The 15,104-nt window shown below is 36.5% G+C and overlaps 1 protein-coding gene across 2 annotated transcripts in view; it reads right to left on the bottom strand.

Moving 5' to 3' along the window:
• The window catches only part of ERI1 (exoribonuclease 1), a 142,237-nt gene that overhangs the window by 11,269 nt on the left and 115,864 nt on the right, over positions 1-15,104 (bottom strand). For both annotated transcript variants that reach the window (XM_008970012.4, XM_055116243.2), the window contains 5 exons: positions 13,893-14,071; positions 10,294-10,504; positions 5,653-5,736; positions 3,647-3,756; positions 1,589-1,703 (listed from right to left, as the gene is read on the bottom strand). In XM_008970012.4, coding sequence (XP_008968260.2) covers positions 1,589-1,703; positions 3,647-3,756; positions 5,653-5,736; positions 10,294-10,504; positions 13,893-14,071 — 699 coding nt within the window. The remainder of the gene's footprint in view (positions 1-1,588; positions 1,704-3,646; positions 3,757-5,652; positions 5,737-10,293; positions 10,505-13,892; positions 14,072-15,104) is intronic.

The raw sequence follows: 15,104 nt of genomic DNA, 5'->3' as shown, positions 1-15,104 counted from the left end.
GCATTATCTAGTAATGTCAATGATGTACATATCCCATGACCCAGCAACTGCACTCCTAGGTTTATATCCTAGAAAAATGAGTGCACAAAGACACCAGGGGACACGCACAACAATGCTTATAAAAGTACTCTTCATGGAAGCCCCAAATAAAAACAATCCAAATGGCCAGCCAAAGAAGAACAGATAAACAAATCTGGTATAGCCACACAATGGAATTAATAGCAATAAAGTGAATGAACTGCAGTGACATACAAGACGTGGATGGATCTCAAGCATAATATTGAAAAAAAACAAAAACAAAAACAATATAGCCAGTATAATACTAATTATATCGTGCTCAAAGCCAGACAAAACTATATAAGGATATACATTTAAATACTAAAGCTATAAGGAATAATAAGAAAATGATTACCATGAAAGGAAGAATTAGGGTTAACTCCAGGAGGAAGGAAGGGAGTTAAGTGGGTGGAAGTTACAAGGGTATTTGCTTTATAGCAATCGGCAAAACTCTACTTTTCTGCATGCATACTTCTCAGTTTTAAAAGACTGTTAAAACACAAGAGTCTGTAAGGAAAAGCACCTTTTCTCATGAAACTACTTTAGAACATGCTTCTCCAAAATGAAACTGTAAAGGGAGAAAAATGACATAGTATCTAACGCATGAGAATTAAAGGAAATCCCCTAAGATGATTTTAAAAGAAGCCTGAAGAACTAACAGTTCAGATTAGAACAGGATTAAAGGCTCCAGGAAGATAGTCTGCAAGGGAAAAACAGATGAAAAAAGAAAACCTGACAGACTACCTGAGTGTTCTCAGTCATGAGAAGTGACTTACAGTTTGAATGGAGAGTAAGGGGATAAGTAAACAACCGCGGAAGTAAATTATTACATCCAGGGGAAAGTTGTGAACACTCTCCATAGTCACAGGAGTATGAACACCGAGTGCTCTGACTGAAAGGTAATAGAGCTATAGTAGGAAGATGCAGGAAGGGAAGGACAAGCAGGAGTGGTAACTTAATTGAGCTCAATCTTGATCTTTCAGGGCAGGAATTCAATAGATCGCAAACTGAAAAGTCAAGAAGTAGTATAAGCATGAAACTTAGAAATACAAAGGTAAATATTTGAAAAAAACAAAAACAAAAACAGAGCTTTACATAAGTTGAAAGTGTTTGCCTCAGAACAGGAACCAGTTCTGGTGAAGGCTATGGCAGAAGACTGCCATTCATTTTAAGTCTTGCAATAATATTTTAAACACTTACACGGCACACGCATATTAACTTTGATAAATGTGAAGTAAAATTAAAATCTAGCGGGGAGCATTTGCTCCATGAACAATCCACATACTGACTGCCCCTACAGTTTCAAACTTGTCAGGTATATATAGTTAACCTACTTAAATAAAGTTAACAGGTTGAAGGAGAAAAAGGCTTATCTAATTTGAACATAAGGAATTTGGAATCTGAAGAGTAAGAACTAATTATATGGCTTTTTTCCATGAAAAACACCTGGAAAATTACAATCTAACGTACATGCAAAATTTAACAAATTTATCATTAAGAACCACGTAATTATTAAATATAGAAATTTTACCTTGTAAAAATTTCCATATGACTTCCGAATATTGATCCACTTTTTAGCAAAAGGAGGGTATTTGAGCCTGCTGAGTTGACACTGAATGTTCAAGAACTTACTCATATCCCAAGAACTATAAATTAAAAAAGGACAAAAAATTGATGAAATAAACGCTATGCTATTCTTACAAATGAGTATTTTAAATCATTTATTTATATATGCCAACTTTCTCATATTCAAACGTAACATCAGGCTGAGAAAATTAACTTTGCTTCCTACAAAATACTAATTCAAAATTAAGCTTTAAAAACCAAACAAAGAAGTCGGATATATTAACTTTTGTTCACAAACTAATTCCTATTAGGCTCATCTTGATTGTTTTCATGGTTCTGGGCAGGCTTCTATCTTGCTGAGTATTATGCTAAGCTTACTTTTACTGCCAGACTTAGCATGGTAAGTTGACAGCATGCTTTGAAATAAAACCAAAAACAAAAAAATGAAAGAGACAAAAGCAGCTGGTATCAAATGGTTAAAATACAATCTGTTCTGCTACAACATGTTTCTATAACACTAACCAATTTATTGTAGTTAAGGACAATACTGATTGTGCAATATGGAAATTGTGTTGGTTCCTACGTGGTTTTTCTTAGGCAAGGAGAGTCAGAATAATAGCAGTGGAAATTATAAACTTCAGCAGGAAATAAGAAAAGCCCTCAACTCAGCTGCTATACTGGGAACAGGATATAATCCTTTGTATTTTCTTATAATACTGTCAACTATATTATAAGAAAATTAAAAATAAGTGTATGTCCCCAGGATACTAGGGCTTCTGTACAATTTTCATATACTTTGACGCAACCTCACCTTCCCTGAGCTGCTTGCCTGGGCTGCCAAATTATTAATGGAGACTCCAATGATTGGTTTTTGTTAGTGCTCTGGTTACAAAATTGCATAGGTTTTGAGTGATCTGTCCCACAAAATGAGACTTTACCAGAACTGCATATACTATCCTACAGCAGAAACACCTGTATACTTTAGCAGAGCACTGCTCACTCATGTTTAAAATCAGTAATAGATTTCTAAAGAGGTCCATAAACATTTTTCCAAACTTAACAGTTATGATGTGATTAAATTCAATGCTTCTCTCCTATCACATGCGAGGATCTCCAAACCCTCTATGTTGGTGACATCTCAGGTATAGAGGATAATCTGTACAGTTTGAAACAGAAGTTGTTTAGGACGTTCTTTTCAACCTTAATGGCCTTAAGGTATCGGAGTTGCCCTGGCACAACGTCTGTCATCTATGTTTTAATCTTTCTGATCTTCCCATTTAGCTTTTCATTTAACAAATGCTTTTTGGGCATACACTTTAAGCTCAGCACTAAGGTAAGCATTATGGAAGATTATTAGGCAGCAAAAGTCCTTCTCTGAAAGAATTTTAAATTTCCTTGCAAAAGTAAGTCTTATGTATGTACACAAAGATTATATATCAGAATATATGGTCAGATGTCAACATGAATGGTATATACCATAGAAATTATAAGGTTTCAAGGAAAAAAAAGATCAGTGGCGTTGTCAGGGTAAAACACAAGATGGGCTTTGAAAAATGATAAAGTTGTCGAGAAGAGACTCTCAGTACAGAGGGAGGCATAAGTAACTACACAGAGAAAGGGTAAACCATGTGAATTCCTGGGCCAGTCTGACTAAAGAGGATTAATGGCAGGTGAATTAGATTAAACGCGTAGCGTGGGATGAGAGGAAAGGGGCTTCAAGGCCAAGCTCAAGAGTCTGAACTTTTTTGAGCAAGGAAGTGTCATGAAAAAACAGAGTTTTAGCAAAGTCTTTTTAGCTTTACATATTTTTAACTTTCTGTAGTGTTCTAGTCCTGTATTGGACTGTGACCACTGTTTTCTTCCTCTCTTTCATCCTTAGGTGAAAGGAAAAGTACTATTCCCTGTGGGGTGAGACTCTAGGGTCTCTAATAATAGTTTGTGGTTATTCTAAAAGTTAGATAAATAAGGGTATCTTTAATCTTTAAAAAGTAGATATAAAAAAATAATCTTCCTAAATACTTACCCATCTGTTAAAAGTGAGTATTTATACTTTGTTCCTAATTCCTTCAATTTCATCCAGTCAATTACTTTTTTTAGTACCTGAGGGAAGGTATCAGCTCTGTCTACCTGATCCTGAGGATATAAAAGTAAAATATACAAAAATCAGGGCTGTAGCTTCACGTAGTCCTACAAAATACCCAGACCTAAGTTGGAGGGGAAGAAACAGTATGAGAAAGGCTGATACTTTAAATTCATGGTTTCCTTGGCTTAGCTCCACCTAAAGTTTCATTTTTAAGAAATTCTAAAAATTTCATAACCAAGTACTGGGACTACTTTCAACTGAAACGTATAATCCTCCCAAAATTAAGATTTAAGATCATCCCCAGTGGTTCTCTTTTTATAGGCCTGAACCTAGTGGCTTACTGGATTTCTAGAGGAGGGAAAAGAGAAATCTCTTCTAAGCTCAAAGCCACAGCTCCCTAAGTGTCTTCCCATCTCAGGTCTCACAATTTTCCACGCATACTACATACTGCTGCCAGACTGATCTTCCTAAAACGTAAATCGGGTCCGCCCTATCACTCTCATACTTAAATCCTCCAACCACTCTCCAAGGCTTTCAGGACAAATAGATGCACAAGACCCTTCAGGATCTGGATTGCCTCTGCCTATGTGGACCATTTTCTTAACAGCCCATACACATCTGACCCATCCTGAACTACCTGTAGGTCTGCCAGTTCCCACCTGAAATGCCCAGCCATTCTTTTCTGCCTACCTATCTTTCATGACTCAGCCCAAGTTCATCAACTTGAGGATGTTTTTCCCCAGGACAGTCTTCTATTCCCTCTGTCATATATGGAAGCCCTTTTCATAGATGTCCACAACACCGCAATAAAACACTGACTTATTAGGCCTACTGTGACCACTGCACAGACATACATCTATATACACATAAAGATATATACAAATCCTGGCATATATTATAGTAGGCACTCAAATACACGTGGAGTGAATGAATGAACTAACTAAATGAAAAAAGTGCCTACCACATTAGAATACAATAAAAAATCAGAGACCTAAAAATTCATGAAACAGGCTAGGTGTGGTGGCTCATGCCCGTAATCCCAGCACTTTTTGGGACCGAGGAGGGCTTGAGGTCAGGAGTTCTTCAAGACCACCTTGGCCAACACAGTGAAACCCGTCTCTACTAAAAATAAAAAAAAAATTAGCCAATCATCGTGGTGTGTGCCTATAGTCTCAGCTACTTGGGAGGCTGAAGCAGGAGAATCGCTTGAACCTGGGAGGCAGAGGTTGCAGTGAGCCAAGATCGTGCCACTGCACTCCAGCCTGGGCAACAGAGTGAGACTCCATCTCAAAAAAATAAAAATAAAAAATAAATGCAACATATAAAGTCAGGTTGTAAACAGATACATTCTAAAACTTATCTCTGGCTGGGCATGGTGGCTCACGTCTGTAATCCCAGCACTTTGGCAGGCCGAGGCGGGACACTTGAGGTTAGGTGTTCGAGACCAGCCTGGCCAATATGGCGAAACCATGTCTCTACTAAAAATACAAAAATTAGCAGCCGGGTGTGATGGCAACGCGCCTGTAGCCCCAGTTACTCAGGAGGTTGAGGCAGGAGAATCGCTTGAGCCCAGGAGGCAGAGGCTGCAGTGAGCCGAGGTCACGCCACTGTACTTAAGCCTGGGTGACAGAGTGAGACTGTCTCAAAAAAATAAATAAATCAAACATCTCCAAGTTCAGTATGGAAACAATTTGCTGATGCATTTTACAGACGAAATCTTTCGATTCATCACTACAACTCCTTAAGAGGAAAGGCTGAGGAAAATGTCACCAGGTATAAAATTTGCTGTTTTTTTTTTTTTTTAATTATTACAACATGAAAGATCTTTACCAAGCAAGGTATTAAATTGTTCACAACAGTAATAATTTTTTAAAATTATGTATAAAATAAATCCCTAATTTCAAGAACTCTTTCAAACTCTAGAAAGAAGAACTTAGAATTATAACCTGAGTAATTCCAGTTAGACTGATGCAGAAATCAGACAGCTGTGTGTTAATCTCTGGTCTTACATACTGCTGAAACGTGTCTTCCTGCAAGGGAAGGATAGCAAGTTAAAGTAATTTATATGAGTTAAGATACACGATACATGATACACGACGAATTCATCACAGCAGGTTGCAATTTCATAGGATCTCGCGGCATAAACCCTTCCACAGTTTTTAAGAATAATTCCCCACCTCGAAAGCACTCTTAATTTTTAAATTAAAAAATGAACAGGTTCATAATTCAAAATATTTTAAGATAAAGTGAGTGTGTGAAAGATTTCAACCCAAAATTTAATTATTTTCCTGAGGAACAAAATATTAATAATTTTGTTCATAATATTTTAAAACTATAAAGCCCATTAATGCATCCTCTACTTCAAGATACTAAGTTTTAAAAATAATAAATTCTTTTGAAGAAATGCCAGCCTGCAGTTATAATAAATTAGCTTTAAACTATTTTTCTCTCATTTATTCCTGAATACTCTTTATTTTCATATAAAAATCCAATTGAACTAAATTCTAAATAGTCAAAATTTAACTGTATGATATATAGGTAGTTTAAGAGTTGCTAACACTGTGTATCTATAGCAATGTTGAATCTTTTCAAGAAGCTTTCACGATGGTCTCTTTTTTTTTTTTTTTTTTGGAGACAGAGTCTCGCTCTGTCTCCCAGGCTGGAGTGCAATGCCACGATCTCGGCTCACTGCAAGCTCCGTCTCCCAGGTTCACGCCATTCTCCTGCCTCAGCCTCCCAACTAGCTGGGACTACAGACGCCCGCCACCACGCCTGGCTGATTTTTTGTATTTTTAATAGAGACTGGGTTTCACTATGTTAGCCAGGATGGTCTCGATCTCCTGACATGATGGTCTTATTTTATGCTCACAACTCTGTAAACTAAGTGAGGCCAGTATTGTTATCAGGCTCCAATCTCTAAGTGCTTTTTCTTCTAGCCAGTAATGCCTCCCTAACCAGAACACACTGAGTCAATTTTGAGATTAAGGACAATTTTAAACCCTAAAGATTTAAAGGCAGCAACTGTTAATCCTAGGTAGTAGATATAGAGAAAATGACAAAAAATATTCTTCATGGCAGAAGATTTAAAAATTAAGAAAAGTTTGTATTTCCTAAGAATAAATTCTTTCTACCTACTAATCTCTTAAGTGGATGAGCTATAAATAGTTGTAAAGAATTGTAAATGAGCAACAGTAAAGAACAAAAAAGAACACTTGAGGCCAGATGTGGTGACTAATGCCTGTAATCCCAGCACTTTGGGAGGCCAAGGGGGGTGGATTACTTGAGGTCAGGAGTTCAAGACCAGCCTGGCCGAAGTGGTGAAACCCGTCTCTACTAAAAATACAAAAATTAGCTGGGCGAGGTGGCATGCACGTATAGTCCCAACTACTCAAGGGGCTGAGGTGGGATAATCGCTTGAACCCAGGAGGCAGAGGTTGCAGTGAGCCGAGATTGAGCCACTGCTCTCCAGCCTGGGTGACAAAGCAAGACTCCATCTCAAAACAAAACAAAACAAAAAAAAAAGAATAATTGAACTTCAAAAGTTAGACACTCTTACCAGATACACTGCAACATTCCACTTAACTGCATATCACAGATAAATTAAGTCTATATCCTTTTAAGTATCACTATTTTATCATTCTAAATGACATTCTTTCAAAAATATATTGCAACTTCCCTTATAATTCGGTAGTACTAAATAACAGATATTACTAAAATGTTATTCACTACTAAATACTTTTAACAGAAGAATGCTAGAGAGAACTATACATTCATTGGCCAAATCTTTAATCATCACTTAAATAAATTAGGTAAGTTAAAAGGTAGTAAGGGTTATTAAAACTAAAGGAACCTGGGTGCCTGTAATCCCAGCTACTCAGGAAGATAAAGCAGGAGACTCGCTTGAGCAAGCAAAGCAAAGTAGAGCAGTAAGGGGGGTCAGAAACATGGGCACAGGCCACACTCTTAAATAGGATAATCAAGTCGGCTTTATTTAGAGGTAAGATTTAAGGAAGGACTGGAAGGAAAAACGGGAGGGAGGGAGAGAAGGAGAAAAACATCAGCCAGCAAGACTTCTGGCTAAGAAAATTGGAGCTAAAGTCCTGGCAAGTAATGGGATAAAGCATGCCTGGCATTTCTGAGAATGAGCAAGCAGGTCAGTATGCCTGGAGTGGAATGAGTTAAGGAAAAGAGTAGTAAGACAGGAAACAATCAGAGGAAACAATAGGCCAGGTCATGTAAGGAATATGGGTTGTACTCTGACTTAAATGAGGAGCCACTGCAGGGTTTTGAGCAGAGGGGTGAAATGACTTGTATTTTAAAAGGATTACTCTGGCCAGTTTTTTGAGAACTGGTTGTAGGCGGACACAGACAGAAACACAAAGACCAGTTAGATGGCGAATGCAGTAAGTCACATAAATGATAGAGGCTCAGAATGAAGTCACAGCAGTTCAGTTAAGTGACTGGGTTCTGGATATATTTTGAAGGCAGAGCCAAACAGGAATCATTGATGACCTGGATGTGAGACAAACAAGAGTCAAAGATGACTCCAAAGTTTTTGAACTGAGCAATTAGAAGGATTCTAATTAGAAAAAGCTGCCATCCCCCAGGCTACAGGAGGCTAAAGATAGAATGGGCTGGGGGTAAGTTCAAAAGGTTGAGACACTTAAGTAGAGATTTCAAATAAGCAATCTGGATTTGGAACGGGTTGGAAATATGTATTTGAAAGTCACCAGCAAAGAGATAGCTTCTGAAAGCTATGGAACTAGATAAGATCATCAAGCGGAAGGATGTAAGCAGAGAAGAGGATGTAAGCAGAGAACGGGGGCTAGGATTGAGACCTGGGTCATCTGGTATGGGGAAGCTGGGAAGGAAAGGAGGAACCAGCAAAGAAAACTGCAAGTGGGGAATCCAGTAGGGCTGGAGAAAAATCAAGCAGAACAAGTTATACCTGAAGAAAATGCTCCAAGGAAAGAATATTCAAGCCAGCAGTGCAGTGTTAATTTTTTTTTTTTTTTTTTAAGTGAGAATGGCCGGACATGGTGGCTCACGCCTGTAATCCTAGCACTTGGGGAACCTGAGGCAGGTGGACTGCCTGAGCTCAGGAGTTTGAAACCAGCCTGCACAACATGATGAAATCCTGTCTCTACTAAAATACAAAAAATTAGCTGGGCGTGGTGACACGCACCTGTATTCCCAGCTACTCAGGAGGCTGAGGCAGGAGAGCTGCTCGAACCCAGGAGGTGGAGGTTGCAGTCAGCTGGGTTTGCACCACTGCACTCAAGTCTGGGTACAAGACTCTATCTTAAAAAAGAAAAAAAAAAAGTGAGAATGGTCAATTTTGCCAGGAGTTAGGGTAGAGGTCAAAGATGATGTTGATGAGTGATTTTAGTGGAATGATGGGATTGAATACACAGCTTAAACTTTATTGAAGGTTATGGTATAAATTTGAGAGAATGGAAGAAAAGGAAAGAGATACACATATAAGTACCTATAACTTAAGTGAAGAATTTTCCCAAAAAGAGGAACAAAGAAATGCAGTAGCTGGCAGTGAAGTGGGATGAAGTTTTTACACAGTGTGAAAAATATAACATGTTTTTGTGTAGTGGGAGCAATATAGACAAAAGCAATAAATCATAATGTCCAAATGAGGGAGAACTGCTACAGTAACGTCCTTGAGTAAGAGAGAAGTAAAATCTAGTGACTTATGCAAGATTATTTGCCTTCATAGCTGCCATTTTTCCTTCTAATTTACTGACCTTCAATCTGCTTTGGATAAGAAAATTATAGAAATAGGCTAAGACTATAACTAAAAGAGATTTTGAATAGCACTAATAACCTATGCATTTTAATTCACAAAGCCTTTTTATACTTACTCCCAAGTGGGTTGGTAGCAACTGAGGATATCACAGAAGTGACGTTTGGAGAGATGAGGTGTTAGGATATTCTTGCTCAGATTTTATAAGGTAAACAGTATTATTTTAGGGAATTCCTACTAGACTTTCTTAACTAATAAGGCACTGACAAGTATCTAAAGCACACATATTATTTGGCTTAGAAACCAGGGTTATATGAGTCATTTCACCCTTAAACTTTCCACCAGAGAGAGAGGTTCAAAAGTCATTTTTGTAAATTATCATTCTTAGAGATCAGAGTTCACACTAGGCCACAGTGGTGGTTATCAAGCCCGACTGCATATTAAAACCAACTGAAAAGCTTCAAAAAAATGCTGATGTCAGAGGCCCTATCAGAGAACTAAATTAGAATCTCTGGGACTAGGGCCAGGCATCAGTATCATCAGTGTTTTATTTTTTTACTTACCAGGAGATTCTGATGTCCACACCCAGATGTTCTAAGCAAATGGAAAAAAATATTTTAACTTCCGCTACTGCAAAAAGAAAGCAGTAGTCTGTAAAATTGCTTTGTTACAGCTTTTCTATTAATCAAGCTGATATAAAGTTCATGGCAAAGAAAAAACTTACTTTAGAAGTCTAATTCTGGCTAAAAAGCAAATGAGGTCCTCCACATAACCAGTAAACACCAGAATAGTTGCTGCTAGAAATACAATTAAAACATAAAAATTCACTTACTATTTCTAAAGTATGCGTATTCAGTAAAACAACCGGAAATTCAATTATTTCATGTACAAACTCAGGTGGGTTTCCTTCTTCACAAGTGGCTTCAAAGTCAATAATACAAATGTAGTCATAGTAACTGTCAGCACAATTGCTCTCTTTCAGCATCAGCTTCTGCTTCTTATAATAGTTTTTCAGTCTCTTCTTTAGAACATCCTTTACTCCTCTAAGTAGAAGAAGAAGACTAGTTACACTTAGGTAAATTCTACAGTCAAGAATCAAAACTCTCACCTGCTGGCACTGGGCTGAACACTGACAATCACAGTGAAATTTAGCAAATGCTAGCTAAAATAAATGTAAGAAAAGCAAGACTCAAAGCTAAGTTAGCAAAGAACTAATTAAAATAATATGTTTATTACAACATTAACATTTTCCTTCACAAGTGTTTTTTTTATTTTAGTAGTATATAACAGTATTTTCTCCAACATATACTGGTACTTCAAACCATAAACACTGTCAGCATATACTACCAACACAGTCATATTGCCTTATATACTAAGATAACATATATGATACAAACATTGAAATTAATATAAAATTATTCCACTGGCCAAAATATAAACTTAAGAATATAAAAATTTGGGTTAAGTTGAAGATATCGTATTATCTCTTTCCTTTCTTTTGGCTTTTGTAGGTTAGTCAACTCAAAAGATTCATATGAATATGAAAGCATTATGAGCCTAGCATATAAAGGTGAATGTCTGTTGGCTACTTAACAAGGAAAACTCAATTAGAATACACTCTAAGTAAACTGTCCAAAGGAGCATTATCACACTAGTAGGTTCTTAACTGGAAATAAGTTTCTTAATTTATCATGGGTAGAATATGATTTAGGGGATTTCAATATTATAGGTAGCTTTAAAATATACATTCCACAAATGGAGTAGTGGGGAGGAAAGAAAGGTCATCCTAACAGATAACAGTGATCAGGTGACTTCATTCTTTAAACAATATGTATTTTTCCAAAAAATTAAGTTGCAACCAGCATTCAGGCTTCCTTCAGCGTTATATAAATGAATCCTATATTGGCCTGCAAATATGAAATGGAAGTAAAAATAAGAAGATCTAAATTATAATTAATGTGTAGCGCCAAGTAAAGTATCATGTTAACTGATTAATGACTATTTAAAAAAAACCTTTTTAGTCTTTTATTTTCCTTTCTAAAATACAATTAACCACCGAAAAAAATCCTACCCATGAAAATAGTAATAATCAACCAGTTAGCTTTAAGATGAAATGTCTTAATATTGTTTCTTTGCTTGAGATTTTCAAAATTATCAAGACCTACGGAGAAAATCCTTAACCTCTTTCATATTAAGGCACTGTGAGTGACCTCTGTGTCATGTGACAGCTTTGGATTACTTTCGTTTTTTATCTTTTTTTTTGTTGTTATTGTTGTGGGGTGGTAGGTGTGATAGGGGGAGAGACTACATTTACCAGAGTTGTCTGCAAAGCTAATGGCAGGACAAACATACAACTAGTTGCTCTGGATAGAAACCTGCTATCTTTAACATCTCCTTTGTTCTTCCAAATATTCACCATGTTTGTCAATTCTAACTCAGAAACATGTTCAGAATATGATTCTCTCTAATTCTTTCTGCTATGGCTCTCATTAGCTTCGCTGAGCATGGCAAATGCCTCCATTACCACAACCCTTCGATTCATTCTTTACTTGAGAACTGAGCACTAACACCAATTTTCTGCTTAAATATCTTCAGTGGCTCCCTTCTGCTTACGAGGTAAAATGCAGACTTCAGCATAGAGTTCCTTCACAACTTGGCTACAACCTATCATTTCAGTATCATTGTCAAATGTTCCTGAGGTATACTGTGTACTGCAGACAAAATATACTATAAGCCATGGCCTCAACCAGCCAGATGGCTCACGTCTATAATCTCAGCACTTTGGGAGGTGGGTGAATCACTTGAGCTGGAGTTCGAGAGCAGCCTGGGCAACATGGAGAAACCCTATCTTCACTAAAAATACAAAAATTAGCCAGGCATGGTGGTGCATGCCTGTAATCCGAGCTACTCAGGAGGCTGAGGCACGAGAATCGCTTGAATCCAGGAGTCGGAGGTTGCAGTGAGCCGAGATCACACCACTGCACTCCAGCCTGGCGACAGAGCAAGACTCTGTCTCAAAAAAATAAAAAAATTTTAAAAGTCACGTTCTCAATACACTTTTATGTCCTATAACTTTGGTTGCACAACAGGTGAAGAAAAGGCAAGATCATGTTGCAGAAACCATACAAACTGGAATTAGAAAAGTTTCTGTTATTTTTTTTGCCTGAAATACCCTCCCCCTCCCTTTTCTATTTGGCACAATTCAAATGTCATCTTTCTGAATTCCTGAGAAATATTCTCCTCTGTATTCTCATGCTGTACCTGGCCAGACCTCCAATATAGCATTGGGCACTCTGTATTGTGATGATTTCTTTGTATGTTTTCCCCAAAGACTGAGATTGCCAAAGTGGGGAACATATCTGTATTTACCTTTATAACTTCAATGCCTAGTGCAGTACTTAGAATTCAAAACAGGCTTGTTGAATAAATGTATAAACATACATCTAGATCGCTAGCTCCCACGCAAGCCAGGAGTAAGCAACTGATCTTCACACCTGGGAAGGACAAAAATTTTGCTCGGAAAATCTTCTGTAGGCTACAAGTTGTACCTTCATAACAGAAAGAATCGGGGAAATAGGAGTCAAAAATTTCTTCATACATTATGATGTAGACAATCTAGAAATTAATAAATTTGTGCTCTTTTGAAGAGTGGTGAAACTCTCAAGAGGAAGAATACTACTTTTAAGAGAATTATGATTCAGAGATGTCTTGAAAAAGGAAGAGTTTTTACCTATTTCATACAGGCAATTTTTTTTCTTGATGCCTGGCAGTTCTACTGTTTATCAAAAATCGATGTATTTTTCTGGACTCCAAAAGCCATTTCTGCCCCATGGCCCAATGAACGTAAAGTGATGTGTTTCGCAAAAAATTACTAAAAACTTAGGTATGTGTATATCTCATTAAAATACACACACAGTTGACTAAGTTGCATTGTTTTCTCACTCAATATACAGTGAAACATAATGCAAACGATCATTGTAGATTATTTTTTAGAAATTAAAACAAAAAATACTCCTGGTAAGTGAATGTTTTTAATTTATTGTACCTGATTTCAAACAAACTCTTTTTATAAAAGATACAAATGGCAAAAAGAAAATAAAAAATACTGTATCTCACTAATATAACTATCCATCATTTAAATGAGCAACTAAAAAAATTTAAAACACACTTGTCATAATAAGACAGAGACTCCTATACATTGCCGGTAGGTCATTAAAATATTTGACTTTGATTCAGCAGTCCTATCATCTAGAAGACAGACAAAAATAATCAGAGTTGCACATAAAAAATGTTAATTAGTTTTTTTGAATTGTTCATAGGATCATGTCATTATGGTAGGATTACAGATGATTTTTAATATTTCAATGTTTTCAAGATTTTCTAAAATGAGCATGTACTACTTTTATAATTTTATAAGTTATTTTTAATTACCTAGTTTCAAGCTTGAATTCTGAAAGCTTAGCTCTGAGTTCTTCCTTACTCATTCTATTAATACAGCCATTCGTAATGGCAATCTCTTTGTAAACCGGGTCGCTGAAGTCACTCGCACTGGAGGTAATGAACTTGGATCCTTCTGTCTCCTGGCCATCAAATTTACACTGTTGAGTTTCCTACCAAAAAAGAAAAAAAAAAAAAAAAAAGGATGTAGTTTATAATTAGTACAAACATCACAGATTTAAAGATTCAAACTTTCAAACTTCTGAAGCCTCTTCATGCTACATGTTCAATGAAAAGTGTTCACTGCAGCTCCTAAACGGAGGAAAGGATAAGAAGGAAGATGCGTCTCCAATACAATTTACCCCACTCTATTATGAGTCATGAGGTTCCTCAAAGGAAACAAAGCTAAGTAAAAAGAAGACTGGTGGTGGGAGTCAACACCACCTCAATAGAGAGCCCCAGCTGACTATTTACTAGAAATAGCAGCATGACTTTGGATAGCTACGTATTAGCCTCTGATCTTCAATTTCCTTACCTATAAAATGGTAATTTGGTAATGGTAAATAGTGTTTGGGCAGAATTATTACAAAGATTAAATAAGATTATGTGTATCAGACCCCTACACCCACAGTAGCTATTAATAAATGGTAACTATTAATATCACAGGCTATACAACAAGCCCTTCACAAACAATATGCTAATATTTACAAATGAACCCATTTTTAAATGAACTTTTACATTATACATGTATAATAACTTCTGATAATTTTTTAACCTGACTTCATTTCACAAAGTTAACAAAAATTGCCCAACATAAAAACAAAATGGACTGCAAATCTAATTTACAGCTTCCCAGTACTCAAAGAAGGAAATGTATTTAATTTCAAAACTTACATTTTCCAAAAGTTGTACTTAGGTCCGCTAACCAGAAGAACTATAGAATTATGATTTTTTTCATAAATAAAAATCTGTTAAGAAAAAACATGACTCAATTCTATTTTCTCCACAGGCAGTCTCAAATTACTAATATGTTAAGTTCCAAAGATTCATTTGTAAGTTATTTTCCACATGCAATATCACAAATATTAGCTATGTTCCATAATTTTGAAAAATATTTAGTACTAATTATCCCTATTAAAGCTTGTTACCTTAGTTATAACTTACCACATTGTCCTCACGTAAACTGTAATTATAGATCAAGGAAGG

Source organism: Pan paniscus, chromosome 7 (genome assembly GCF_029289425.2).
Source record: "Pan paniscus chromosome 7, NHGRI_mPanPan1-v2.0_pri, whole genome shotgun sequence".
Classification (NCBI taxonomy): Eukaryota; Metazoa; Chordata; class Mammalia; order Primates; family Hominidae; genus Pan; species Pan paniscus.
Note: the sequence above shows the minus strand (reverse complement) of the source record. Positions and strands in the feature narration are given on the sequence as shown.